Genomic DNA, 27,922 nt, shown 5'->3' with positions numbered 1-27,922 from the left:
CTTGGCAACCAAACTCCATGGTGGGGCACTGAGGTTCTGCCTAGGAAGGAGAAGCATCTAGAGACACAGGGCTGAAGGACCCAATGTCCATCCCTCTTGCCCGCATCACTTGGTCTCACTGTCCTCAGAGTCAGAGCATCTGGGCTAAAGGGGGAATAAGGGAGGGGGCTAGCTCACCCTAATGTGTCCAGACCCAGCAGTTAGTGATGCTGCGGGTGGGGAGGCTAGCCCACCCTAATGAGTCCAGACCCGGCAGTTAGTGATCCTGTCTCCCCGAACCTCCTCCTTGTTATCTTAGCACTTAATCCTCACAGTCTGAGGTGGTGTTCGATTGAGACCCTCACACCGGCAATAGTTTTTGTGGACACCCTTACCTCGGTATCCATAGGGGTGTAAGCTCCACCCTGCTCATGTCATGACTGTCAGTGCACCACATGTGGCTGAGTTACACCAATGCTTAAGTCCTGGGCTGCCTTCCACACACAGTCCAGGCTTCGCTCACCCCATGTGCCACCCTGAAGAACAGACCTTGAGAAGGAGCAGCACTTGGGTCAGGGACCCTAAAGAGCAGAGACTGAGAGACCCATACTCTGCTGAGCAGAGACTGAGAGACCCACACTCTGCTGAGCAGAGACTGAGAGACCTGCACTCTGCTGAGCAGAGACTGAGAGACCCACACTCTGCTGAGCAGAGACTGAGAGACCCGCAATCTGCTGAGGTTCCACTGTGTCCCCTGCTTGGTGCAGAGGGAACCTGACTTTGCCTTTTCTCCCTGGGCTCCCTGTGACCCAGAGCAAGTCACTCCTCACGGGAGTTAAGTCGGCTGGTCACCACAGCCAGTCACTACCATCGCTGGGTGCCCACTCTCAAGGAAGAAGAATAAAAGTAGGAAAGGCCCCCCTCTCCACTTGCTGCATCCCTCTTTCCCAGCCAGAAGCCCCTTTAAATGAGAACCAAGCGAGATGGAGGAGGCTGGGTCCACAGCTCCTCCCCTGGCGTCCGCACACATTGGGACACACAGAGGAGCCCTGTCCTTTCTTGGGCAAGCATGGGCCCCACAACAATGAGCGGACAGGTGTCTAATGTCGCCCTTTGCCTCAGGGCCTGCTTTACCAATTACTCAGGGCCTCCGTTTCCACCAGTGACCTCAGCTGTACCGTCCCGCGTGTCCACCTTGTGTCACTTCTGCCGCGGCTGCCACTGAGCCAGCCAAAGGTAGCCAGCAGTGGAACATGACATCCAGGCTGTATCCTGAGCATCTCTGGGGTGACTCAGAAGTCCAGGCTGTATCCTGAGCATCTCGGGGTGACTCAGAAGTTACTGGCCTTTGGAGAGCATCCTGAGTGCCCCTCCTCAGCCTGCTGAGAGAGAGACGTCCCCAACACAGCAGGCCCCAGATGCCTGGAGACAAAATCTTTCTAATCCTTTAATCCAGTGGTGGGAGCCATTTTCTATTAAAGGACTGTGACTTCAGTGGAGAGGATAACCATCCCGGGCCATACCTTTGCATAAATCCTTTACCTTTCCATACAGATACTGCTCTTTTAATTAAGAGAGATGTGTAAACCATGGAAACACTTGATTTAAAAAAAAAAAAGTTCAAAATAAACATGAGTGATGCTGTATCTAAAACATCTTCCAGATTTGGGGCAGTTGAGAAGATATAACTTGAAAGAATGGGAAGGGGGAAAGTGAGAAATTGTGGCAGAAAAAGGAAAGAGAAGGGTGATGGGGGGAGAAGGGGAGGGAGGGAGCGGGGATATTTGAGAGCAAGCGAGAACAGAGCGCTGGAGGACTGGCTGCTCAGGACTCCACGCTCTACCTGTGGGCCTTGACCCCTTGGGGGGTTTAACTGCCCTTTCACAGGGGTCACATATCAGATATTTACATTACAATTCATAACAGCAGCAAAATCACAGTTATGAAGTAGCAATGAAAACATTTGTATGGCTGGAGGTGGGGGATCACCACAACATGAGGAACTGTGTTAAAGGTCACAGCATTAGCAAGGTTGAGAACCACTGCTCTGGAGGATCCTGTCACCCCAGCCTCTCCCACAGTGTCTGGTTTTCCGACTGTTACCTGACACCAATCAGAAAGCCAGAGTATGATGTGTTAGTTCTTACACCCCTTTAATCCTCACAAGAACGCTCAAGATCAAGGGGTTTTGTTATTTTTGTTTGGTTTTGATTTGGCCTAGGGTTTGAGGTTTTGGAGACAGGGTTTTCCTGTGTAGCCTGTGACTACTGACATTGGACACTGGGCCTGGGCTACCACACCTCCAAGATTAAGTATACACATGTGTAAATTAAGACCCAGAAAATTGGTTCAAGATCACACACAATTACCAGTGGGGTGGGTGCTGGAGAGAAGACTCAGCCCTTTACAGCCCTCACTGATCTTCCAGAGGGTCGGGACTCCCATGCTCACATTAGGTGGCTTACTATTGTTTGCAACTCTCACTCCAGAGGCTCTGACGCCCTCTTCTGGCCTCTTCAGGGATCTGCACTTGTGTGCATATACACACAGAGAGTCATTTAAAAAAAATCAAGTCATCATCCAAGGCAGAGCTTCTGCTAGTATCTGAACCACTTCCTGTTGGCCCCCTTTCTGTGAGCAGTTCACACACACACACACACACACACACACACACACACATGCACGCACACACACACACACACACACACACACACTGCAGCCACTCTTCCTTCCCCTCTTCTGGAACCTATGTCTTCTCCCCCACCTCACAGGTTTGTCTTGTCCATCCCTCCCTCTGGACTCTCCCTTCGCAGGCCTTCTCTGGCCCAGCAGTTCATCCTGCAGGTCACTTACTAGAGAGGTGTCCCAGTGCTGACTCCTCAGTCGGGTTTATTTCCAGCCTGGGCCTCTTTGCTCTGCGGTGATTTTCCTCTTGTTGCTGACCTCTGTTTCGCCTGAAGAAAGTTTCTGTGTAGGCAGAACTCCATCAGCCTCGTGAATTACTAGAAACCCAGTGTCTCGCTTCACTTCTAGCGCATGGTAGGTGCTTAAAGTGCGTCTGTTGAAGGCTGGGATCAAAACGCTTACTTGGTAGGCAGGGGCTGGCGGACCACAAGTTCCAGGTCAGCCTGTGTTTTATAGTGAGACCCTCTCTTTAAAAAAAAAAAAAAAAAAAAGGATTGGACTAGAGAAATAGCTCAATGGTTAAGAGCACTGAATGCTTCTCCAGAGGACAGGGGTTCAGTTTCCAGCATCCACATGGCAACTCACAACTGTCTGTAACTCTAGTTCCAAGGGTTTCATGGCACCAGGCATGTACATGGTACACATACACAGGTATGCAGGCAAAATACTCATACACATACACATAAAACAAAACAAAATTATATAAAGCACTTGTTGAATAAACGAATGTACTTCTCTATAGACTGGTGTGAACCCTGTTCTTAGCTATCAAAAGGGCATTTTCACAGAAAAACAAAAATCACGCATTTCCCACAGAAGTTCTAGTCAGAAATCATCCTTTGCACAGAAAAGGCCTTGGCTGAGGCTCTAGGTAAATGAGATGTGACCGGGACTCAAGACTTGATTTCCTGGTGTTTATAGAACACACACCCACAGAGGATTGCAGTGCCTGATGAAATGAGCCATTAACAATGAGAAAGGAGCAAACCAAATGTGTTCAAAGGAAGGAGAGCAAGGCTGGCTGGCTGGGTGGTCAGTGGGGTTTCGTGGGATATCAGCGTTGAGCTAGGGTCCTGAATGAGGTTCCATTCACAGTAGTTGCAGCCAATAACCATGACCTCCAGGCTGAGTCAGGCCCCCCAGGGTGTGTTCAGATTGGAGGAATAGGAGAAAGGGAATACAGACTGGGAGACCTTGTGCTGAGTGCAGCAGAGGAAAGCCAGCTGGAGCCCTGAGCTGACTGCTGCCGCGGTGGGCTAGAGCAGCTCAGAAGGGAGGGTGGCGGGCAGGGTGGGGTTAGCCTGCTCTCCCCCTCCTTCTCTTCAAGCAGTGTGAAATATAAGAGGGTCAACAAGTATGATTTCTCAACACCAGGAAGTGAAGCAACTGTTTTTGAGACAACATCCCGCCTTGATGAGGGCAAGGTTCCAAGCTGTGTCTACGTGCCTGCCACGGTAATCCTGGTTTTAGAAAACAGTTCTGCTAAGGAGGCGAGCCTGTCCGGGAAGGGGTGGGACAAGGATCTCGGGATGGAGATGGAAATGGAGACAGGCAGGGCCCCAGAACTGCTGGGGAGGGGGCAGGGTGGAGAAGGCTGCTGTGGAGCACCAGGCTTCTTGGGAGAACTGGAGGCTGACTACCTACAGGGAGGCGCTCAGCATAGGAGTTCCTGGGGACTCTGGGGATCTCCAGGGAAGAGTCCGCACCCTTGATTCCCACCTTTCCCAGTCCCACAGTCCCTCCCACACATTAGGTCAGCCACCTAGCTCGGAGCTAGTTCCTTTTCCTGAAGCCACGCCTATAAACTCTTGACCTCATTGTGTCGTAGCTGTGAGTTTGTACAACTGCCACCTGTATAGGCTGCAAGCCCCAAGCGGGGTCCTCCTCCCTCAGTATTCCCCGCTCCGGCCCCACCCTCCCTCACTTCCAACAGGGAAAGTGCTGTGACTGTGTCCCCACCTCCACCTGGTCTCTAAGACCTCAGGCTTGGTCTGGGTGCTGTCCTCTCCTTAGGAGCCTCTGTTCCTTGGATGGCTTTGAAAAGTATCTTTATGCCCATGACCCCATGTGTGCCTACCTCCTACTTAGAGTCTCCCTCGTAAACTCAGATGTGCCGCTACTCTGGCCTGCTTGCTCTGTCTACGTGGAGGAAGCAGCAAAAGCATTTATTTGCCTTTGGTGTGCCTGAGATGGACCTGACTCTAAGGCTGTTTCTGGTGCCCTGCTCTAGAAACAGAACATTACCTGTCCGTCTTGCTGAAGGCGGGACCCTAGGGTGCTCCTGGCTCCTCTGTAGGTGTCCTTTACATACAGATCATTACCAACCTGGTTGGTTCTCCCTTCAGTGAATGTCTGGAGTCTATGCGCTTCTTTCTCCAGCCATCCTCTCAGCACAGGGGCTGTGGTCTGAATGAGAACGGCTCCCCTGCGCTCAGATATTTGAATGCTTGATCACCAAGGAGCGGCACTGTTTGAAAGGATTGGAAGGACTAGAAGGTGCAGCCTTGTTGAAGCAGGAGTGACCTTGTTGGAGGAAGTGTGTCACTGCAGGTGAGCTTTGAGATTTCAAAAGCCCAGGCCCCCCCATTCTCTCTCTCTCTCTCTCTCTCTCTCTCTCTCTCTCTCTCCCTCTACCTACCACCATGATGATAATGGACTAAGCCTCTGAAACTGGAAGCAAGCCCCAATTAAATACTTTCTTTTTTATAAGAGTTGCCTTGGTCGTGCGTCTCTTCCCAGCAATAGAACAGTGACTAAGACATCAGGCTGCCATGCCTCCTGTCTGGACCTTGTTGATTGCTATTTGTAGCACGTGCCTGCCCTCCCATCTACTAGGGAGGCTGAGAGGACCACTCGAGCCCAAGAGCTCAAGGCCAGTCTAGACAATGTAGCGTGAACTCAGCTGGAAGACTTCAAGTTAGTATTTCATACTCTGAATATTCTGACCGTTTCCACTCCTGCCGCTCTGTCTGTCTTCCACAGGACAGCAGGAGTGACTCTGCAGTGTGGATCCTACCCTGAACCCCACTTACACATTCAGAGATGCCCAATTACAAGATGGACAAGACCCATCCCTGGTTAGGAGGGTGCCATGAACCAGACCCTGCTTCTCCCCGCCTTGCCCCTAGTCTCTCTGGGCTTCACCTACTCTGGCCACAGTGAGCTCTTCACTTGTGTGTTCTTCTCACTCAGGCCTAGCCTGTGGTGCTCTCTACCTGGACGACTTTCTCCCTTCTAGGCTAATCCCTAAACCTCTCAGATTTCACCTTGAGCCTGCCTTCTGGAGTAATCCTTCTTAACTACACAGATCCTCCATCAGACTCATCCCCTGAACCAGCTTAGCCAAACCCTGGACACCTCAGAGAGGCTCAGCAAGTCTATCCTGAAAGAATGATGCACAGCCGCTGACCCCAGGGGACTCCTGAAAGCCCCCCTTTCTCATCCTACGCCAGCAGGGATGTGTCCATCTCTTCCCTTATCTGGATTTTCTCAAAATTGCCCTGGCCAACACTGTATTCCTCTCTCCTCCAAAACTAGTTCAAAAGCAGACAAGCTGCTCACCCACTTCCTAGCCGATTCTCTCAGTTTCTAGATTTAAATTCAGGGCACTGCAGGGGAAGAGCAGAGAGAATGGAAAATACCCAATGGGAGAAGTGCTGTAGCCCCGAGGTTGATGGGCTCCTCTATAGTTAGTCTGTGACTTCCCTTCCTGGCAAGAGCTGCCCGGTTATCTAGGGCAGTCCCAGTCTCAGCTCTTCCCTGCTATTGTCTGGTGTCTCCTGGACTTCCGCTGTTCTCACTCCGTCTTTCTTCTCTCGCTCACCGCTTTTCCTCTCCAGGAAGCATTGCAGGATCCCAGATCTGTGTGGAAAGAGCGACTCCAGCTTGAGCCTTATTCTCTGACATAAAATCTGCACGACTTTGGGGAGGCGACTTATCTTTTCCAGGCTTCAGTTTGCTTGCCTGTAAGACAGAGACAATGGCAATAGGATTTGGTGGGAGGGATCTATCTGGAAAAATGTCCATAAAAAATGTCCATAAAAAAAATGCCCATAAAAAAGTCACTTCTCTCTCCCTTCAGGGTGGATAAATGGTGTAAAGTTATTTTTCAGAAACTGGAGCACACACACGTATACATTCACACACACACACACACACACACACACACACACACGCCATCCTGGGGCTGCAATGAGGTGATGTTTAAACAAGCAGTATTCCGTTGATAAGAATGTCAGGCGATTGCTCTGTTGTCTATCTTGTCCTGTGACCTGGGATGAGCCATGTCATATCTATGGCTCCAGCTCCGTGAGGAGGTACCCAGGTTCTGAAGACTGCCCTTAGGGAGATGGGAGAGCATCCCTTATCTCTTGGGCTCCAACTCAGGATCAGGGTGTGTCTCCTCCTATCAAGGAGTCCCTGGAAAGATGGCTCTTGGTGTGAAAACAGCTCAGAGCACTGGCCCACTCCTCTCGCCACTTCAGATTGCCCTGACTGAGGCTCATTACTGAAGGATGAAGGACCCCCAGCTCCCCCCAAGACCTCCTTAGTAACTACCTCTTAAGGGACAGATCAGAGTCACATAGACCATCTGCCTTTGTGGGAAGTCTTAGTTCTCTGACAACTGGGCAGTCCTGCCAAGTTCATTCATAAAGGGAGTTAGCACTTATCCCAGACCATGGAGGCACTGCCCCCTCAAGGGAGTGCTGCTCCTCGGGATGAGTCGCTCTCAGCCTTGTCCTTAGTCCCTGTGCTATCTCCATCTCCATCTTCACCTCATTCACCAGACGGATCCTAGAGTCTAGGTTCAAGGGCCACCAGCAGCAGGCTCTGCCATCAACAGCTAAGGGACACGGAGCAGTCACCTGCTCTCTGTGAATGTTACAAGCAATCTGCATTAGTTTCTTCTGACTGCTGCAACAAACTGTCACCAATTTTGAAGGTTTAAAACAACACAAAAAAATAGCATCCTAAGCTCTGGGGATCAGAAGCCCAAACTAGGTTATATGAGGTCACGTCAAGGTATCAGCAGGACTGAATTCTCTCTGGAAGCTTCGAAGTGGGAGCCATTTTGTGCCCATCCCCCTTCTAGAAGTTGCTGCATTTTGTTTGTGGCTCTTTCCTTTCATCCCTCCAATCTCTGTTTCCGTTGTCACTTTCGCTTTTCTGGGTCTGGCCCTCATAATTCCCATTACCAACCCATCTAAAATAATCTCCCCACTTACTTTTCTACTGCTGTGACAAAGCACCAAGACCAAGACAACTTACAGAAGAGTTTATTGGGGGATTACTGCTTCAGGGGGTGAGTCCATGACCATCGCAGTGGAGAGCAGGGCAGCAGACAGACAGGGAGGAGCAGTTGCTGAGAGCCTGCATCCTTATCTGCAAGTAGGAAGCAGAGAGGAAGAGAGAGACAGAGAGGTGCACAGGCTTCTGAAACCTCAGAGCCTGCTCCAAGTGACACGCCTCCTAATCCTTCCCAAGGGGTTCTACCAACTGGAGACCAAGTATGCAAATATATGAGTTTATGGGGGTCATTGTCACTCAGACTACCTAAGAAGCTCAACCTTTCCAAGGTTCTCTTCTAGGAAGGATTTGCAGGTGCTAGGTGTTGGGATGCAGTCTTCTTAGGACTGCTATCATTCTCTCTACCCACATCTTTTTAAATAAAGTTCCTCCCCAAAGCCATGCCCTCTGCAAGCTCTAGAGAGCATTTTCTTATCTCATCTTAGGTCAGTGGGCCTGATCTTAAAGATCCCAAGGATAGAGGGTCCCTAGATGCCATTTGTGCCTGGCTTTATGCTGAAGGTCCTTGAAGAGAGTTCTTGCTGATGTCTGACTTGCTTCTTGATTATAGGGAAAGAACTCCATGTATCTCTTTCTGTGTGGACCTCCCATTCAATACTTAATAGAGGAGCCACAGAACCTTCTGCACTGTAGATGGTGAGAACAGCATGGAAAAGCAGGGGTTACGGCGGAAGAAGAAAGAGGGGAAACTCCTGGAGGCATCTCCTGTGTGTGAACTCTTCCTGGGGGTAGTAGCTCTTATCTTTGCGTTAATCCTGGGGCAAGTGAAGCTCAAAGAGGCCTAAATGAGGTCCCTAAGTCATCAGGTGGCCGAGCTGAATGGGCGTGTAGGGTTTTCCCCCTTTCTATCAAAGCACAGCAAGCTGGGGTCACTGACTGTATATAGCCAGCATTTCTCTCCTGGCTGAACTATCTTGCCAGTCCACCCTTGTTTCTTGAGACAGAATCTCTGATTGGCCTTAGTCTCATCGTTCCTGCTCGACTGAACACTAGGGACCCCTGTCTCTACCTCCCCAGTGCTGGGCTATAGGCCAGGCCCACTCTATCCAGTCTTTTCCCATGGGTTCTAGAGACTAAACTCCAGTCCTCATGTCTGTGTAGCAAGCCTTTTGCAGACTGAGCCAGCTCCTCAGCCTCACGCATATTTTTAAGTTTTTTTTAAAAATAGTGATTCATGGTCTTTAAACACTTATAGTTTTATATCTTGTTTTATCTTCTGACAGTTCAGATTTTTCCCCTGTCCTTATTCATTTTCCTTATCCAAAATAACTAAACCATAAGATGTCTTTAGCCAAAAACAAAACCAACAAAAAGCTACATATAGATATTTTTAGTGCCATTTTATTTTGGTGTCCTGGGACTGGAACCCAGGTCAGGCTAAGGTATCAATACTCTGCTGATGGGCTATACTCCAAGCCCCTTTTCAGATCACCATGGGTAGCATAAAGGTATTGTTTTTTACCTTACAAAAGAGGAAATATTAAAAATGCTTATTCTGGGTCTGGAGAAATGGCTCTGAGGTTAAGTGTATTTGACACTCTTGCAGAGGACCCAGGTTCTGTTCCTAGTACCCATGTGGTGACTCACAACCAGTTCCAGGGAATCCAGCGCCCTCGTCTGGTCTACATGGTCACTAGGCACGTACATAGTACACATAATACATTCAGGGAAAAGGTATATGTGTAAAATAAGAGATCAATAAAAATCTTTAAAAAATAGTTATGTTTGGTATTTGTCAGATGATTGGTTACAGCAGCATAATTATGAGATCAATCTTAGTTATTCCTACTTGTCAAGAAGAAGCATTGGTTTTATTAAGTTTTCATAAATACGATGTATTAATTTAAATAATTCAACGATTCTACTGTAAATAGCCATACATTTTTCTTTGAAATGAAACATTCTGACATTCAAATATAAAGACTGACAGAATTCAATTAGTTTAAAATATGGGAGCTGGAGAGATTGCTCAGGGGCTAAAGCTTGCTGACGACCTGCGCTTGATCCCCAGAGCCTTCGCGGAAGAAGAAAGTGAGAACTACCTTTACAAGCTGTCCTCTGTCCCCCGACATGCGCTCTGTGGTAAACCTCATGTCCCCATGCACCAAATAAATATCTTTAACTGTTATTTTTAAAAATCTGTCTCAAGGTTTAAGAAACACTGACAGCCGGTTCTGACTTTGTGGCCGGGATGGTTGCTGCTGCCGTCACTCCAACGTGCACAGGCTGCATAGTAAATCCCACTGAGGATCTCTCTCCTCTACTCATGATGCTTAAGCAGATCAGTCTAGCCCTGCCAGACACAGATGCTAGCCCTTATTTGTTACATCTCTAGAGGTCCCAGCCACAAACTAAGGGCAGGAAGAAACAACCAAAGAGCATCAGTAAAGACCTGACCTTGGCTGGGCATGGTAATGAGCATTTGTTTGTAACCCCCGTCACTGAGGAGACTGAGGCAGGAGAGTGGTGAGTTTGAGTTGGAGCAGAGCTACATAAAGTAACTCTTTGTCAACAAAACAAAACAGGAAAACCAAATCAAACCTGGAGTCTTGACTGTTGACCCTGCAGGACCAGACACGTGCCTATGAAGACAGGCTTCTCCCCAGACTCTGGCTCTGGACCCGCCAGATTGAGACGTGACCAATTAGAACCTCTAGAGTCACGCTGGTCTAGATTCTGGAGCAGAGGTCAGCAGGCCACGGTTCTCAGGACAGCCCTGTCATGAGTAGCTATCAACCAAGCTTGACTGGAACTCATGCATGTTTCTGGGTGGTGCTATTACCTACAGCCACTTTCTTGCTACAAGGATGGAATTGAGCAGAAAACAGATTAAAAAGCACCCAACGTTGGAGGGGCTGCACAGCTGGCCCAAAGTCAGAGGAGAAAAGGAACTGCCCAGGACTAAATGGATGAATGAACTGACTTTATTATGATCAGTATTTGTGTCTGGGATAGGGTTTCACTCTGCAGGCCAGGTTGGCCTGGAACTCCCAGAGCTCTGCCTGCCTCTGTCTCCCAAGCGCTGGGATTAAAAGTGTGTGCCACCATGCCCAGATTAATATTTTATTTTAGTTGATACAAGTGGATTCCTTCCTGTTTAATCCACTTTTACCTTCATTTATCAGGTTATGCCTACAAAAATCGAGAGGCAGTATTCTTCTTTTAAAATAATATATTTTACTTAATGCAATCTATTCACAAGACTGACATGTCTATATAAAAATTATTAATATTTTACCTTTTCGTTCTGTCTTCAACAGTATTTACTTTTTTATACTAGCAACACACTGAAGCAATCTTTACATTTTGTCCCAAATGAACTTTAAATTTTCAAAAGAAAACAATAATTCCACGAAAGATCTTAACATACACGTTTTTTAGCCAGATGGTCCTTGAACTCTCCATGAACCTCAGACCTTCCCTGCACTCAGGATGCTCCTGCCTCAGCTTTTGAAGTGTTATTAATATAGAGTCTAAGATAATATGTCATCAAGACAATTGAAAAAGAACAGTTCTGTAAATTAAATGGCATTAACTGATTGGTTCTGTCTGTGAAGCAATAACAATGACCAAAAAGTAAGCCTTTGGGGGTTCGCTTACTTTTTATGGTCAAAATTCTTATAAATCCAAGGGGGGAAATATAACCAAATTAATCATTATGGATGTCTAAATGGAATTGATGTTTATGGTTATGTAGGTTATTTATATAAGTTCAATAAGAGTCTGACATTATTTTCTTACTGGAATGTAATTGGATATTGACTATGCCAAAAATTCCATTTAATTAAAAGTGTGTTAAAGAAAAACAGTCTAATGGCATTTGTTAAAGCACGGCAAAGCCGGCTTTATTTGGGACCATCATTACAGCTACAGGGACCATGGCAACAGGGTCTTGCAGTCAGACAGATTGGGCTCAATGCCCTATCATATGGGCAAGTGGCCACTGACAGCTCTGTGGACCGGTGTGACTATACACCTGGCAGAAAGCAGTTGAGGGTAGAAGGGCTTTATCTTGGTGCTGAGTTTAGGAGGGTGCTGGCCAATATGGGGAAGACACAGCAGAGTTGCTGATGGGCAGGACTTCCAGTCTTGGCTGGCCAAGAAGCAGAGAGCAGGGAGTGCTGGCACTCAACACATACACACACTTTCAAAAAAAAAAAAAGTTTGTAGCACACAGCTTACCCAGGCCCAGCCCTGCTTTGCTTCTGAGATCAAATGAACGTAAGAGGATTCAGGGTAGAGTGGCTATGTAGTTTGGGATCCCAGTCCATACCACGGTGTTCTCCATGTTCAGAGTGAGTTTCCTCCCTTCAGTCAAGGTCCTGGGGAAACCCGATCATGCACGTGTCCAGAGGTGTGCCTCTTGGGAATTCCAAAGTCAGTCCAATTTACAACGAGGATGAACCATCACTGTAGCAGACGACAGGGCAGGATCCGTGGACGGAAATTACTAAGAAGAAACGGGGGGGGGGGGGGGGAGATGGGCTCTAGACCAACAGGGTGACCAGACACCATCTGGGTAATGCTGAAGGATCGGGAAAGAAATCAGCCCTCAAGGGTGATCGGATGTGGAGGGCGGAGTTCTTTCTAACTACACAGCTCTTTGCTTCTCTACTGCTAGATTCTGCACTGACATATACAGAGACATCAAGGCCTCCGAAAAGGTTCAGAAAAGTGGCTAAAGTTTGGTCAATAAAGGAGGATGGGCGCAGAATCAACTCTCTGCGACAGAAAAAGGCTGGTGTGGGGTCAGCGGGTGGTTCAGTGGCACAGTGCTTCACGGCCCTGGGGTCAACCCCAGCGCTGCAGAAGAAGGGGAAAAGAAAAGGGGAGGGAGGAAGGGGGAAGAAGGCTTCACTTGACTGTGGAAATGATGCCCAGAAGGGTTTCTAGAAAATGCTCCATTGGCTTTATGACTTAGAAATTCCCAGCTTTATGGGTTATAAATAATTTCATTTCCCAGCAGGCTAAGAATATTAACAAATATGTGGATCTTAGAGAAAATTGTGCCAATAAAGATGCCTCATAATTACTTTGCCCACGAAGGCAATTCAAGGCTCCAGGGCACAACAGCGCCTCAGGAAAAAGCTCGCTGAAAAGCTTCAGTGCTAGGGTCTGGTTTTCCTAGTACTATAGAAAGTTTGTGTCCACATACAGCTCCCTTATGCCAATGGAGATATATTAGAATCCAATAAACAACATTAACTGAATGATTCTGAATCAGAGAACTGTGAAGAATTTATAGAACCCAGTTCTTACCTCAGGGGCAAAAAACCAGAGCTCTGTTTCACTCAGTAAATACCACTGTGTGTGGGCAGAGAGAATCTCAGCTGAGGAAAAACCCTACATAATCCCAAAGCTGATGCTTCCAGACCCCAAAATATTAAACCTTCACTATTTCCCTTAAATGTGCCTTTCTGGCCAAACCAACTTTACCCTGTTTTCCCTAGACTGCCAAGTGAAGCCACACTTCACTGTGCAGAGTCTATGCAAGCACTCTGGTCCAGCAGGGAGACAATGGGGTCCTCCTTCCCTTCCTCTGCCTGGCTTTGCAGTTAACCACTCAGTCTTTCTGGAGTTTGAGTCCTTTTTATTATTATTACTATTATTATTGTTGTTGTTGTTGTTATTATTATTATAATTAGTCATCGTTTCTTTGATGCCGTGTTTCTGCCGGAGCCTTTGGCCATGCATACCCGTGTGTACCGTTCCCAGCCAGGAATCAGATTCCACTCCTGCCCGTAGAGGCTTGCCTGAAGGACAAGGGCTGCCTGTGAGAAAAATGACTCCCTCCCTCCTCAGTCATTCATCACGACCGTCCCAGGAAAGAAGGATCCAAGCAATTATCCCTGACCGGTCACCCAGGGTTTACAGGAACTTGTCCTTTGAGAGATGGCGATGTCTACCCACACACCTTTTCTCATGCCTGCCTCCATGTCTTAATCTCCCTCCCCTATGTATTCCACGTCCTAATCTCTCTTAACAGCCTGCTCCTGCCTAGGTTTTCGCCATTTCTTCTACCACTTATTACCCCTCCTCCTTTTCCTCCTTCTCGTTTGGCCTCCTGTGTGCTGGACACGTGACTACTTCTAAGCTATATCCCAAGCCCCCTTTTAATTTCTTATTTTGAGACAGGCTCTCAAAAAGTTATTCAGGCTGGGCTTGAACTTGTGCTTTAATCCCAGGCTAGCCTTGAGTTCCTGAGAAGCTATGATCACAGGCCTAGACTTCTAGATTTGCCCGTAGGTTTTTCCTCCTGTCAGGGCAATACCTTTGCCTGGTCCCTTCACTCTTCAGTGTACATGCCCTTTGCTCAGGAACCCTGACCACCATTCCCTCTTAATAAACTTTCCCACCCCTGCGGAGGGAGGACTGACTCATTCAAGCTGCCACAACCGTATTGAAAGCGATTTGTTTTCTTCCTTTGCCGCCCATCACTTTTGCTAGACTCTGCTTCACAAGAACACTGACTGCTCCCATTCACTTTCCTGGCTCTGCCACCAACCGCAACACAGCCAGCTATCCAGCACTGATTTCTGTGTAAGCACTGATTGGATGAGCCAGTGACTGACATGGGAGGCCAGGGAGACCCGATGGGGAAACAAGTCAGAGCACGGATTTTGTGGTCCCTCCTGAGTCAGCCGTCCACAGGTGTCCAGACTGATGAGCGGCATGAAAACTTGAGAACACTAGGTTCCAAACTTAAAATAGCGTTTGAAGTGCTGTGTCCTTTTGGGATCACGCATTTGCTGCTCTAGCCCTTCTTCCCAAGCTTCACTAAACCGTCACTGGGCATCGGCACTCAGGTGGATACACAGGAGGATGAGCGGCCGTGGCCTTGTGCCTATTGACTTTACAGTCCAGCTCAGGACTTGGGCGTCCATAAAGTCTCACACATGTGCCCTGCAGTTATAGCCATATCGGGGTTTGGGATAATGACACAGAGTGAACACCACCCTCCCTCCAATGCTGCCTTTCCTAGAGACAAGAAATGCACAGAAATGAGAAGGATGAGGAGGACATACTGGCCAAAGACAGGCAGCATTTCTGGTGCACTTTGCTCTGTGCGTGTGTTCTCAGCAGAGGCATGGCTCGTAGTTTCGCGCATCCTTTCACTGATGCTGCTAGAGCACACGGCACGTTTGCTGTACATTTCAAAAGGAAAATGTCTCCCTCTGGGCTCTTGCTAAAAGATCTAAGTTCCTTAAATGAGGGTTTCTTCTGCTCTGATGCAATCCATGGCATACACAGCATCCATCCCTCAGGCTGCTGTTGTGTCAGGCTTGGGGTCCCAGCGGAAGTCGCCCAAACATCAAGTTCATGCTGCTTGCTACTCATAGGCAATAAAAAGCACTTTATCTTTGTCTTAAATAGTTTTAAATGATAACTTGACACAGCCTACCCGAGAAGAGAGTCTCATCGAGGGTTTCCCCAGATCAGACTGACCTGTGGGTGTGACTATAGGGGATTATCACAACTGTTAATTGATCCAGGTAGGCCTGGCCCTCTGTGGGCAGCACCAATTCTGGGAAGGTGGTTCTGGTCTATAGTTCAAGAGCCAGCAAGCACAGGCCAGTGAGCCAGCAGACAGCATTCCTCCATCGTTACCACTGTGCGTCTGGTTCCTGCTGGAATTTCTGTCCAACCTCCCTCAATGGGAAATTGCTTCCTCCTCTAAATTGCTTCAGTCACAGTGTTTGTTTTAGCAATAAAAAAAGAAGCTAATACAACCCTTGCCTCGAGCCCATGGGACCGTGGCTGCTGAGCACATCAGAAAATCTCCAGCCTTCCGTGGTTATTCTATGTAGCATATGCAACGGGCCTGTGGTGGGAAGGAGATACACACAAAGCTCGGAAAGAAGAAGCTGGGATAGTTTGCTGATTGGAGCGTGGTGTGAGATGAGACAGGAGGTGGCAAGCATGGACCCCTTAGTAAATGAGTGCTACTGACAATGTCACCTTCACATAGGAGATGTAGAATTAATAAACTGAACTTAAGGGCTCGCAGGACCAGAAGACTTACAGCAACCCCACAAGAGAGCTTCTAACAAAGGGAAAGATGAAGCCAGGCAGCATTGTCTTCATACCCCTGTGCCACACTGGGCTATTCTGTACTATCTTCATCAGAAATGCAAGGGAGTCTCCCTCACAGTGCCTCAAACAGGAGACACATCTCAGTGGCTACCATTGCTGTCAATCATCTTAGGTTCAAAAGAAGCCTGCTACCTTAAAGAAACCTGTGGTGAGCTTTGCCACTCAGAGTCTAATTTAGGACTGGCCTTCTTGTGTGGTTATTTACAGCATAGGGCTAAAAGGTTTGGGGTGGGGTCGGGGGGCATGGAGAGAGTCCTCGAGGGAAGGCTAAGAATCTGTTCTGGATAATATCTAAGACAGATAGATAGATGGTGGGGGCTACCTTTCCCTGGGGTGCTAGGCAAAGGTGAAGCACTGTTAAAGCACCTTCAATAATCTTAAAGCCACTTTTTGTATTAGCGATTAATTCCTTATTGCAAGTACTCCACCTAATGCTAATTCTCCTGTAAAGAAGCAAAGATATTAGGGGCCTGGACATTCGACTCCCTAATTAGCAGCTGTTGGCTTTCTCCTTGCTGTCCTGTCTGCCTTGAGCAAACACTACCAGTCTAAAAGCCAGACAGAGAGGAAAGGTGTGGTAACACCCGCCTTTAATCCCAGCTCTCCTGAGATGAAGACAGAAGGATCTCTGTGAGTTCAAGGCCAGCCTGATCCACGTAGTAAGTACCAGGACAGCCAGGGCCAGATAGTGAAATCCTATATAAACAAATAAGAAGGCTAGTCTACCCTTATGCTCGCCCCGGTCATTCTGAAGCCTTCACAGGCACCTTCATAAGAGTTCACAGTGTTTGCAGTTGACTCTTTTGACTCCTGGAGGCCCAGTGTCAGTCAGAGCTTCAAACAGTTTGAAACAGACATTTTTGTCTCTAGATGACCCAACAACCATCTCCACCTCATCAAGAAGGGAACACTTCCTATCCTGGCCTAGCAGAAGGATTGTTTTCTCATGAAACCTCAAACTCCCATTGCCTGTGAGGTGTGCTATAATTGGTCCAAACATAGGTCCCTGCCTATATGTGGCTGTTCAGGAGTTGGCTAGGAGACATCTTGCTGTGTTGTCTCTCACTGCTGAGACTTCAGGCCCAACAAAGGCTTCTCTTGAGTGTTCTTTTCTTATCTACCCCTAGTGGTCTGTGCTGAGCTGGAGGCACAAGAAAAAAATCATCAAAGAAATCAAGACAGCAGAAATGGGGCAGCCCAGGGGCAGCAACAGTAGGCACGCCCAAGAACTAGCTGCTTAGCAGAAGACGAGGTAGGGCTGAGCAGGCCGAACTGCAAAAGCAGCAAGTGGCCGGTCGGCTGCCTGACAGCTGAAGGAAAGAGTGGGAGGCGCAGCAAAGCAGGGTGGTGGGAACGGGAGAGATGGAGACCTGGGAGGCTGAAGCTGTGGAGAACCAGAGGAAAGACACGCAAGCCTGGTCCCTGGAAGAGTTCCAAAGAGCGGATAAGCCTGGGTAGTCAAGGCTCTCATAGCCACGACCAGGAGGCGAAACACGCTGCTGCCAACAGCTGAGGAATCTTGGTGCCCAGGTCCGCCAGGAAGGTGTGATGCCGGCTGCTGTCTGTGGAGCCCATACTTCCTGTAACACCTGGAGAGCTGAGAGCCCCTGTCCTGGAGTCCTGAGGAGAGCTGTGGTGTTTAGAAGGTCCCACCTGCTGCTTTTCCTGATTGCTCACACCATGGCTTCTCTGGTGTCTGATGCTGAGGAGCGCCCAAGGTGACGAAAGGCCAGCACTGGAAGAACCACTTGCCTACCAAGGGTTTCTATGCAGGCAGAGTGTGAGGATCTGAGAGAGCTGACCGTGATATCACCCCTATGTAGTGGAACTATAGACACCAGAGGATGTGACTGAGAAGCCCTCTCTCTAATCCATCCTGGCCCTGAATTCTGACTTTTTCACTCACTGTCTACTAATTGTACATTATATATGGTCTGTAAAGAACGGAATTATTCTGGCTCTTTGTCCCCATCTCAAAAAAAAAAAAAAGTGCTCACAGAGTTGCCTGAGAAGTATCTTTGTCTGTTTTTGCTTCATTCTGGTAGGGTTTTTGCTGTTGTTGCAGCCATTAGCTCTTGTGGGTTTTGTGAGGGTTTTTTCTTTGCTTGTTTGTTTGTTGTTGCTGCTGTTGTTTAGGTGAATATGGCAGGATACACTAGCAATCACAGCACTAACGTGGTTGGTACGCTTGTGTCCAGCCTGAGCTACATCTTGATGATTGTCTTGGAGAAACAACCTTGGAAAATGAAATGCCTCTTGTGAGCACAAAGAGTGGAGGCCAGGGCTGGGCAGAGCAGAGCACCTAAGCTTCTCTTCCTGCACCTAAGCTGCTAAAAGCCCCTGGGCGCCACTGTAGCATTTAGAGGTGGGGGTGCCTCATTGGGTTTGGGTTTCAAAAGCATCATTGACTGGAGAGGCGATATTCATCTGAGAGCCTGCTGCCACTGTTCCTGGGAGAATCCACCCCACCACTGGCCATTATTTATTGCCCCATGTTTGCCCTGCGTCTCTTCACCACAGTCTTGGGCTTACATGGGAGCCTCTCTCGCTCTTCTGCACTGCATTCAAGAGAGGGGGAGGCAGCCTTAGGGCTCGGAACCTTCTCAGGAATTTCTCTCTCCTGTCCCATTTTCCCAGATTCAATAATCAGCAATTGCTAGGGGGGTAGGAGAATTAGGACCCTTCCACAGTTCCCAAGGTTCTCTGGTCCTTACCTAGACATCGGCCAAGTATGTGAACAGCCAGGAAGCAGAGAAAACCTGAGGGGAGGCCAGGCAATATAATGGTGGCCTTGTTTAGGTGCCATGACTTACATAACCCAATTGTGCCTGCTTCAGCCTGGTGAAGGGCCTGGATGGAAGACCGGAACCATAGTCAGGAGCCGCCAGGAAATCTGGGGGAATACCGGCAAGAAGCAAGTGGCAGGGAGAAGGCTTTGGAGATGTGACTGTCACGCCCAGGGAGGCCCTCGATCATCACCCACATGGCCCTTCTGTGGCAGGTATGGCAAGACCTGGCCCAAGGCTTTCAAAACTCCAGGGTTTCCCAATCTCCGCTAGTGGCTCTCCGCCTCCACTGGCCAGCAATAGGGTTTACCCACAGCTCAGTTCCTGTAAGGAGGATTGTTTGGGGGTGTGGGGGAGTGGAGTGGGATGGGTATAAGAAGGAAGTGTGAAGCCTGGGGAAGTGACCCTGTCTAGGAAGCTGGGTACCAGGAGAGGCCACCATGCCCAGCTCTGCCGAAGCCAGGATGGGTGTGAGGGTGGCGCTGACAGGTCTCTGGGCTGGGTCAGGTGGGACTGGAGATTTTTCAGACCAAAGGGTTCAGACTGCTCAGTTCCTGCACAGGGGGCCCAGCCTTCTACCTGCTACAGGCGGGTGGGGAGGGGGCAGGAGGAAGAGCAATCGCCCCTCCCCTGCCACCAGCTCTGACCCTGATTTCCCCACAGGCTTTGCGGTCCTGATGCTGATCCAGTGCTGTGAGTACCCGCCCCGCTAAGACCTGGAGGAGGTCTTAGCACAAAAGAATACTCCTCTGGGTTTCTTCTGCAGCTCACAGGGCTTGGGAATACTTGTTGAACAAGGTGATGGCATACGTATACGTATATGTATATGTTTTCATCTCCACTCTTCCATTTACTTGAACTTTTTTTTTTCAAAACAACAAACTTAAAAAGACTCAGATTCAGTGAAGACTGCTTCAAACTACCCTAGGAAACAGCTATCAGGAGCCACAGAGATGTGTGAGGTCTACTAAGAGGGATTTCATCTAGAGTAAGAGGAATTCAAATTAGAACAAAGGAAGAACTTCCTAGCCCCTGTGATAAGGAGCCCTAGTCTGGGGGCTGCCGTTCTGGTCATGTTACCAGGTAAGGTCACTCCCACCTAGAGACAGAGAAGAGATCCACAAAGCCACTCTTTAATCAAAGACCCCACTGTAGGGTTGTGTTAGGAATATTTCCTAACATGAGCTCCCTACCGATGCAAAATTCCCAACCAAGCCAAATCAAAACAAGCCAAACTAAGAAATATCCAAGTTTAATGGGAGTTCTGCACTCTCGGGTCGCCCGGAGGGGAAACGGGAAACCGCCTCGCTAATGAGACCACCGGGAGGAAGAAAAAGGGACCACGTGTTCCTCTTTGGGGGGCTTATTTAAATACCCAGGGAGGGGTTGGGACCTGGCCTTCTGGGATTTGGAGTCCAGACCAGACCTGGGGGCTGGGATAGATGCAAGGGGCTGGGGCCTTCGCTCCCAACTTGACAGGTAGGGCTGCAGGCAGGGCATCTTTTGACCCTGGATGGCACAGTCAGGCCTCTGTCTCTTTGGCACCACCTCCAGGAAGTCCTCAGTCCTTGGGCTGAGTCACACCATTCCCACTCATCAGCTTGCACCAGGCAGTGGAGGCTGGGCCCCGCTCCTTTCCTTTAAAGATTTTTCATTTTGCTCAACACTCTGTCCCCACCCCCAGCCCACGCCGCCTCCATACCACATCGGTGCTCAGTCCCACCCCAGATTTCTCCTTCAGGCTCTGCGTACAAGCTGGTCTGCTACTACACCAACTGGTCCCAGTACCGGGAAGGCGATGGAAGCTGTTTCCCAGATGCCATTGACCACCTCCTATGCACCCACATCATCTACAGCTTTGCCAACATCAGCAACAATGAGATTGACACATGGGAGTGGAATGACGTGACCCTCTATGGCACGCTGAACGCGCTTAAAACCAGGTGGGGTCACAAGCTGGCCAGGAGAGGGGAGGAGGGGCAGGTAGCTGGGCTGGTCCTAGAGCAGGACAACTTGGTCCAGGAGGGCAGTGACCCAAGGACCCTCCTGGAGAAGGATTGTGGGGAGCCTTGGCTTCAGGGGGAGGGTACCCTGGGTGGGTGATGCTGGGATGGTGACAAGGTGACACAGAGCAGCACCGAGATTCAGGGAAGGGACCTCTCACCCCCACGACAGCTCTGTGGAGCACGGTGCCACCTGTGAGCCCCCTTTAACATTGCCCGCTGTGGGAACCTCTGAGTCACCACCATGAAGCCTGTGTGCGCCCAGAACACCAATGTCAGAGGCAGGCACCTAACCCAGCCCCCTGCTAGCCAGAACTCTTCTATGGGCTGCAGATACAGGGTCTGTGACATCATGACTGCTTCTCTCCACCCCTCCTCTCCCCACTATCCTGCCCCACAGAAACCCCAACCTGAAGACCCTCCTGTCTGTTGGAGGATGGAACTTTGGCTCTCAAAGGTAGGACTCATTGCTGGGGCAGGGTGGAGTAGAGTCAAGGCTCGGTGGTGAGGGTTACGGTTGCTCGAGTCTAGCAGGGCACCGAGGCCTCAGGGGTGGTTGCCTTATATGTATTTGAAAAACAAAAACAAAAACAAAAACAGGGCCAGAGAGGGAGAGGGACTTAGCAAAAAGAAAAAAAAAATCACAAAATGCTTATTTGTTTTCTGTATTTTTTTTATATAAATTGCCAGGTTTGCCTCAAACTTACTACATAGTTCAGGCTAGCCTCAAACTTTAGACAATTTTCCTGCCTCAATCCCCAAATGCTGGGATCGTGGGCATGTGCCAGTGTGCCTAGCTCTTGCAAAGCTCTCATTACTATATCTTAGGCATGAAAACAACTTCCAAGTTACTGTCAAGCAGGTTGGGTGGGGTGGGAAGGTAGCAATGGGGGTGGAAAGGGTTGAGACTGTTAAAGGGGCCGTGGAGTCATCAGAGCAGAGCCAGGTCAGAGTGAGGAGGCTGGAAGGCCACCAGGATGCTTCCCTGCTGTTATGCCAACCACAGCATCAGGTGTTATAGTTACCCCATTTTACAGATAGGCAATGTGACTCAGGTTGCAACCTGCTCAAAATGGCAGGCCAGTCTAGCCCCTAAGCACACACTGTTCTAAGCTCCGAGCCTGGTGCTGTCCCCAGAATGTTCTCCTAGATCTGGCAGTTCAGGCTCCCGGTTCCCAAGTTCTGTGCTGGTTTTGTTCTAGATTCTCCAGGATTGCCTCCAACTCTCAGAGACGCAGAACCTTCATCAAGTCGGTTGCCCCATTCCTGCGGGCCCATGGCTTTGATGGGCTGGATCTTGCCTGGCTCTACCCTGGTCCAAGAGACAAGCAGCATCTCACCACCCTCATCAAGGTACTTGCCACAGGGCAGAGGTGTGGGGGGAGCATCAGCATGTAGTGAAGATCTCTTCACTGACGAACCTCCCAGGGATGAGCAGAAGGGCTTCAGCAAGGAAGACATGTTAGAACCACTGTGGGTGGTGGGGGCAGAGTCCTAAGAGGCCGAAACCAGGGGCTGAGCAGGGTGCCCACTCTACATGTGAGGTGTCCATTGTCTAATCTCCAGTCCCAAACTGATGCCACCAGCTTCCCAACATGCATTGTGCACACAGGTCAATCTGAGGGTCAAGTCCCTGCAGTTTTCAGAGGCAGAGAAAAGCTGTCAACAAACCGCCTGTAGTACCAGGGCAGATCCCTGTGACCTTGTAACTTCGTGTAAAACAAAATGCAGACTGAGGGACACTTATCTTCCAAGGTCATCACCCACAGTATGGTGCCCCCAGGAGAGGTGTGCATCGGTTTTGAGGACAATATTGGTCCAAACCATATTGTGTGTATATATACATATATATACACATATATACATACATACACACATACAAATATATATGCAAGTTTGAGTGTGTGTGCGTGTGTGCGTGTGCATGTGTGTGTGTAGAGAGGTAAACATACATGTGTAGGGGTGCATACACATATGTGCAAAACATATGTGGAGGTCAACTCAAGTGTCATTCTCAAGCACTACCCAGCCTATTTTATTTTTTTGAAATGAGGGTTCTCATTGGCCTGGAACTTACAAATAGAGTACGCTGGCTGGCCAGCAAACCCCGGGGATTGGCTTGCCTCTGTTTCCCCAGTGCTGGGGTTACAAGCACGCACTCTATGCCTAGGTTTTTACTCTTTTCACATGGGTTCTGGGAGACAAACTCAGGACCTCATACCTTACAGACAAAGCTATTTCCCCAGCCCCCCGATCATACTCTAGCAAAAGCACAGTGTCCTGAAGATGGGACTGGGGCAGACTCCTCGCTCTGCCTGAACACACAGAGCTGTGGGGGAGGTCAGCAAGACACCCACCCAGGGCCTTGGTCTCCCCACATCAGCCTCTCTCATGTGCCTGCTTCCCTGCTTGCCTCCCACCCAGGAACTGAAGGCCGAATTCACAAAAGAAGTCCAACCAGGGACAGAGAAACTCCTGCTCAGTGCAGCTATGTCAGCAGGGAAGGTGGCCCTTGACAGTGGTTATGACATCACCCAGATATCCCAGTAAGTCTCCTGCCCTGGCAGCACCTCGGAAGCCTCTGCCGCCGGCAACACTTTTCCCCAACCTGCCCTAGCATCCCATGAGACTCAGGAGTTCCAAAATGATCCACAAACGTTGACAAGTCTCTCCCCTCTCCATGACTCAGTTTCCCAGTTGTTAAGTGGGCCACAATGAGCCCTATACTTTCTTTTCCACTTGGAATGCTGTTGGCTAATGGAGAACACGGCTGTGAGTGAATTTTGAAAGTGGTAGTAGGTGCTCTCTCAGTGCTAAGCCCAGCTGAGTGCTAGATACAGGAGGGACAACCCACAGCAAGAGAACATTGTGTGTCAGGACACAGAGAGAGGCAGCTCCCTTTCCTATCATCCAGATTTTTCTCCTTACACAGGAGTTTGAACTGCCAACAGTCAACTCTCCCAAAGGCTCAGGCAAGTCACAGAAAACCCAGCAGAAAGGAGCAAGGATCTTCGTTCATCTTTAGAACCTTAGGGATAGAGTTAGTCCACTGTTTCAAATGTCCCATGGGAAAGAGGGGGTGCACCCATTTGTTCCGAATCTCCAAAGCTTCTGCTACAGTCCCTTCTCCGTAGGGTTATTGAGCACTCCCTGCCCGTGAGTGAATGTAGGCTGAGCCAGCTTTTGATATCGCTCCTTCCACAGCACATTCAGCCGGCTTTTGCCAAGACGAGCATGCTAGGAGTGGAGGCTGAAGTGCAGCAGGGAACAGCTCCCACACATGCGTGTTCTCACCCTCAGGGTGCCACCAGGACCAGAGCCCGCACCCAGGAGTGGCTCCGGAGAAGTGGACTTGTCAAGGCCCTGTTTCTCAGATGCTTGCTTCCCACATCCTACTGGGCCTTGACTGTGAAGTCAAGAACATTTCTAATTTCCCACCTCACCTCTGACTCCTTTTCCTTAGACACCTGGATTTTATGAGTCTCATGACCTATGATTTCCATGGAGCCTGGCGCCAAACCACAGGACATCACAGTCCCCTCTTCCGAGGCCAAAAGGACACTAGTTCGGACAGATTCAGCAATGTGGTGAGTTCCTGGAAGGCTTGTGGGATGGAGTCACAAAGCCCTGTCCCCTGCCTGTGTGCGTACAGCTGCCTTGCTCTCTTTCCATACATTCCATGCAAATAGATTATGAAAGTCATTTCACAGATGGGGAAACTGAGGAAAGTCCTGCTGGGTAAACTGAATGAAGGCAAGAGGGGGCAGAACAAAGAGAGGTTGGGGACTTAGAGGTTGAAGTCTAGCTTCAGTGTGTCATTTACCCAGCGTGCACTCAGAGTCAGTCAGCCAATTTCTGTGCCTGTCACACATTAATAATCCCTTCTTATGCCTACAAGGAGCTTTTCAAGAACAAACCTTTAAAAATCATTTTTTTTAACCACCATTATCAGTTCCCAGAGGGACGGGGATTCCCGTGTGCACCGTGTAACTGTCACCGCACCTGTCAAGGCAGCAGTATTAATTGCACAGCCCTATCTGCACACCGCCCAGCCCAGCTAATCATTCCTGTGTCTCTGCCTCATCCCAGGACTATGCTGTGGGATACATGCTGAGGCTGGGAGCCCCAGCCAGCAAGCTAGTGATGGGAATCCCTACCTTTGGGAAGAGCTTCACTCTGGCATCTTCTGAGATGGGGATAGGAGCTCCAGTCTCAGGACCAGGATTACCAGGCCGGTTCACCAAGGAGGAAGGGGTCCTCGCATACTATGAGGTAGGTAATGATGTTGCTTTACAGGCTGGCTCAGAGAAGAGAGGCCTCCCTCACCATGTGCACTTTTTCCTTAGGGAATAAAAACATGCTTGTTTGCCCTAGCATTCCCTAGGAGACACCAGAGAGCTTAAGTCTTTTATATTCCTGAAAGCCTCCAGCAGGCTCCAAGCTCCTGGAATATTTCTCTGGCCTCAGACCTGGGGTCTTCATTCCAGTCCTGAAAAAGGAATGGTATCTGTAGGTGTAGGCCTCTGAAGCGCCAAGTGGTCTGGGGCCGGCCCTGGGTAGTAGCTCATTTTCCTCACAGCTCTGTTTAAGATGGGGAAGGCAATCAGATCTCTAAAGCCCTCAGGCTATAGCAGCTGAACTCTGGGGCATTTGCATCTGTTTTTCATAAATTTGCATGAAGCCTGCAGCCTGTAGCCTCAGAAAAGGGAGGCTACCCACACAGAAGGGTGACTTCTAGTGACCTGACAAGCCTCCCACGCCACCCCCTGCCCTGTTCTCTACTCAGATCTGTGATTTCCTCAAAGGAGCCGAAGTGCACAGAATCCTTGGCCAGCAGGTTCCCTATGCTACCAAGGGCAACCAGTGGGTGGGGTATGACGACCAGGAGAGTGTCAAAAACAAGGTAGGTTTCCCGGAAGCCACACACCCCCAAACATAGCCGGCCAGAGCGGAGCCTGGGTGTATGCAGGTCCTCTGGGGAAGGGTCCCAACGCACAGTCCCCCCACGCCTCACCCAGAGAACCAACCCTGTCTGCTCTGGACCTCCTCCACCAGGTGCAGTACCTGAAAAGCAAGCAACTGGCAGGAGCCATGGTGTGGGCGCTGGATTTGGATGACTTCCGGGGCTCCTTCTGTGGGCAGAACCTACGCTTCCCGCTCACCAACGCCATCAAGGAGGCACTTGCTAAGGCTTAGTTCTCCCTTTCTCACATGGTACCCCACACCCTCGGGTCAAGTCCCCCAACTGAGCCTCAGGTCCCCTCCCTTGTAGGGGCCACAGCATTGAGGTTTGGGCTCAGCCTGGGTGAACAACGAAGCGGGATCGAACGGTGGGGTCGTCAGAGTCACAGTGTGAGACCAGGTTCAGCACATCTCGGCTGAGGAATGGCAATTCTCAGACGCTAAGCCCAGCACAGAGGACTTTCTCCAACTCCCTTTCCTTCGGCGCTCCTGACCAAAGGACACCATTTTGGCACGTTATACCATCAAGTAGGCAAACATCTTACATGATACAGTGGTCATACTAATTATACCCTCTGCAAAGCCCAACTTGAAACCTTCAGTTAGGAACATAATCACATCTCTATCCCACTTCCCTTTCCTAATTCCCCAGCTGCTCAATAAAGCACAAGAGCTTAACAGTGTGTCTCTCCCACTTTGGTCATCTCCATGGGTACACGGGACCATGGCACCCACCTCCCCTGTCTTTTCTGGATTCCTTTCTCTGAGGCTTGGGTATCAGAGCTGACAGAAGTGAAGTCTTGATGCCCTGTGCTGGGCCCTAAGGAGCCTCAACGGGAGGTGGTATCCTCAGGCGGGGTGGAAATTTAGACTTTCCCCAAGCATGGCTGACAGCAATCCAGATACTAAAGCGGTTGTCCTGCAGACTTCCAAACTAAGTTCCTTATGGACGGAGAGTGTTGCAGGGCTTTGGACAGATGACCTTTTACCTAGCACATGTCTTCTGATCCTCTAAGGGTGGTGAGAGACAACCACAGGATATGGTTAGGAAGCGCAGGAACCCAGAATGTTAAGGCCAGCAAGGAAAGTACCCTTTCACGCACCCTTCTTGCTGTCCAGGGCTAGAGTTGGCCTTCTAGCCTCTTACTCCTAAGTGCCCCACAGATCATTATCTTAAAAGCAGTCCACTCAGCCACTGGACTGAGGCTGTTAACCTTCCAGTGCTGTTCTTGTCCCCAGCTCAGTCCTTGGCTCACTCCCCCTTCACACTACTCCCTCGGCTCATGAAGAGATCAGATCTTCCTTGCCCCAGTTGATCTGAGGCAGCAGGTGAGGAAGATGGAATAGTATTGGAATATGTCTTCTGAAAGATAAGCCTTTGTGAGGAGGGGATGCTCCGACCAGGGTCTCAGGAACTGCCAGGAGCCTAGATGTGACTTTATTCAGGGAACCTGGATAGGAGGTATTCTAAACCTGCTGGGATTCCATCTGTGGGTTCTTTGACTTTTGGATTATCTGACCTGGGATAATCATTAGATGGCTTGCTGTTGGTGACTCAGTATTGAGGTGTAAAGAAGCCAACACAAATCTGTGGCCCTGAAATCTGAACTAGCTGGAACCGGGCACATGCAGCTATTTCCAAGGTTACCACTCTGCTAAAGGCAAGGTGCTGGGCCAGGGTCTTAGGGGTAGAGCAAACCTGGCATTTCATGCTGGCTAGTGGGCCAAGCAGTCCTTAACTCCTGTCCACGGTCCACCTTACCCCACCAGGCCTCTGGAACCTCAGGGCTGTGAGCTCCCCGTCTCCTGAGGCCCCCCTTCTCCCAGTTTGGGACTGGTTCTCAGGGCTGACTCAGGGTCCTGCCGAGTTAGTCACATTCGCTTATAGCTGCAGAGTCAGAAGCCAAAGTGGAGATCGGGTCTCCCTCTCCAGCACAACACTGAGTCACCTCCCAGAGGCCAAGGACGCCCAGGCAGAGTTGGACCCATAGGCTTCTGGGGCCCTCCGCGGACACTCCACACGAGGACAGTTGGGGTTGAGAGGCAGCCATACTGCTCTGCCCCTGTCCTCATGAAGAGGGAGAGCCAGGATGCTGTTGACAGCCC

The 27,922-nt window shown here is 49.6% G+C and overlaps 1 protein-coding gene across 2 annotated transcripts; it reads left to right on the top strand.

Moving 5' to 3' along the window:
- Positions 1-18,909: 18,909 nt before the first annotated feature.
- Positions 18,910-26,494, top strand: Chi3l1 (chitinase 3 like 1). 2 transcript variants are annotated; one of them, XM_085688214.2, is made up of 10 exons: positions 18,910-19,066; positions 19,515-19,544; positions 20,593-20,794; positions 21,255-21,311; positions 22,057-22,207; positions 23,279-23,400; positions 24,318-24,441; positions 24,944-25,126; positions 25,641-25,757; positions 25,910-26,494. In XM_085688214.2, exons 2-10 carry the CDS (start codon positions 19,529-19,531, stop codon positions 26,048-26,050), a joined length of 1,113 nt encoding a protein of 370 aa, XP_085544340.2. In that variant the 5' UTR covers positions 18,910-19,066; positions 19,515-19,528; the 3' UTR covers positions 26,051-26,494. The 2 variants fall into 2 exon arrangements, with proteins under 2 accessions (XP_085544340.2, XP_048286750.3); XM_048430793.3 differs by lacking the exon at positions 18,910-19,066 and adding an exon at positions 19,213-19,340.
- Positions 26,495-27,922: the final 1,428 nt, after the last annotated feature.

The sequence above is a fragment of the Myodes glareolus genome, chromosome 5, assembly GCF_982192425.1.
Source record: "Myodes glareolus chromosome 5, mMyoGla1.1, whole genome shotgun sequence".
Taxonomy (NCBI): domain Eukaryota; kingdom Metazoa; phylum Chordata; class Mammalia; order Rodentia; family Cricetidae; genus Myodes; species Myodes glareolus.
This window is presented reverse-complemented; position numbering and strand designations above follow the sequence as displayed.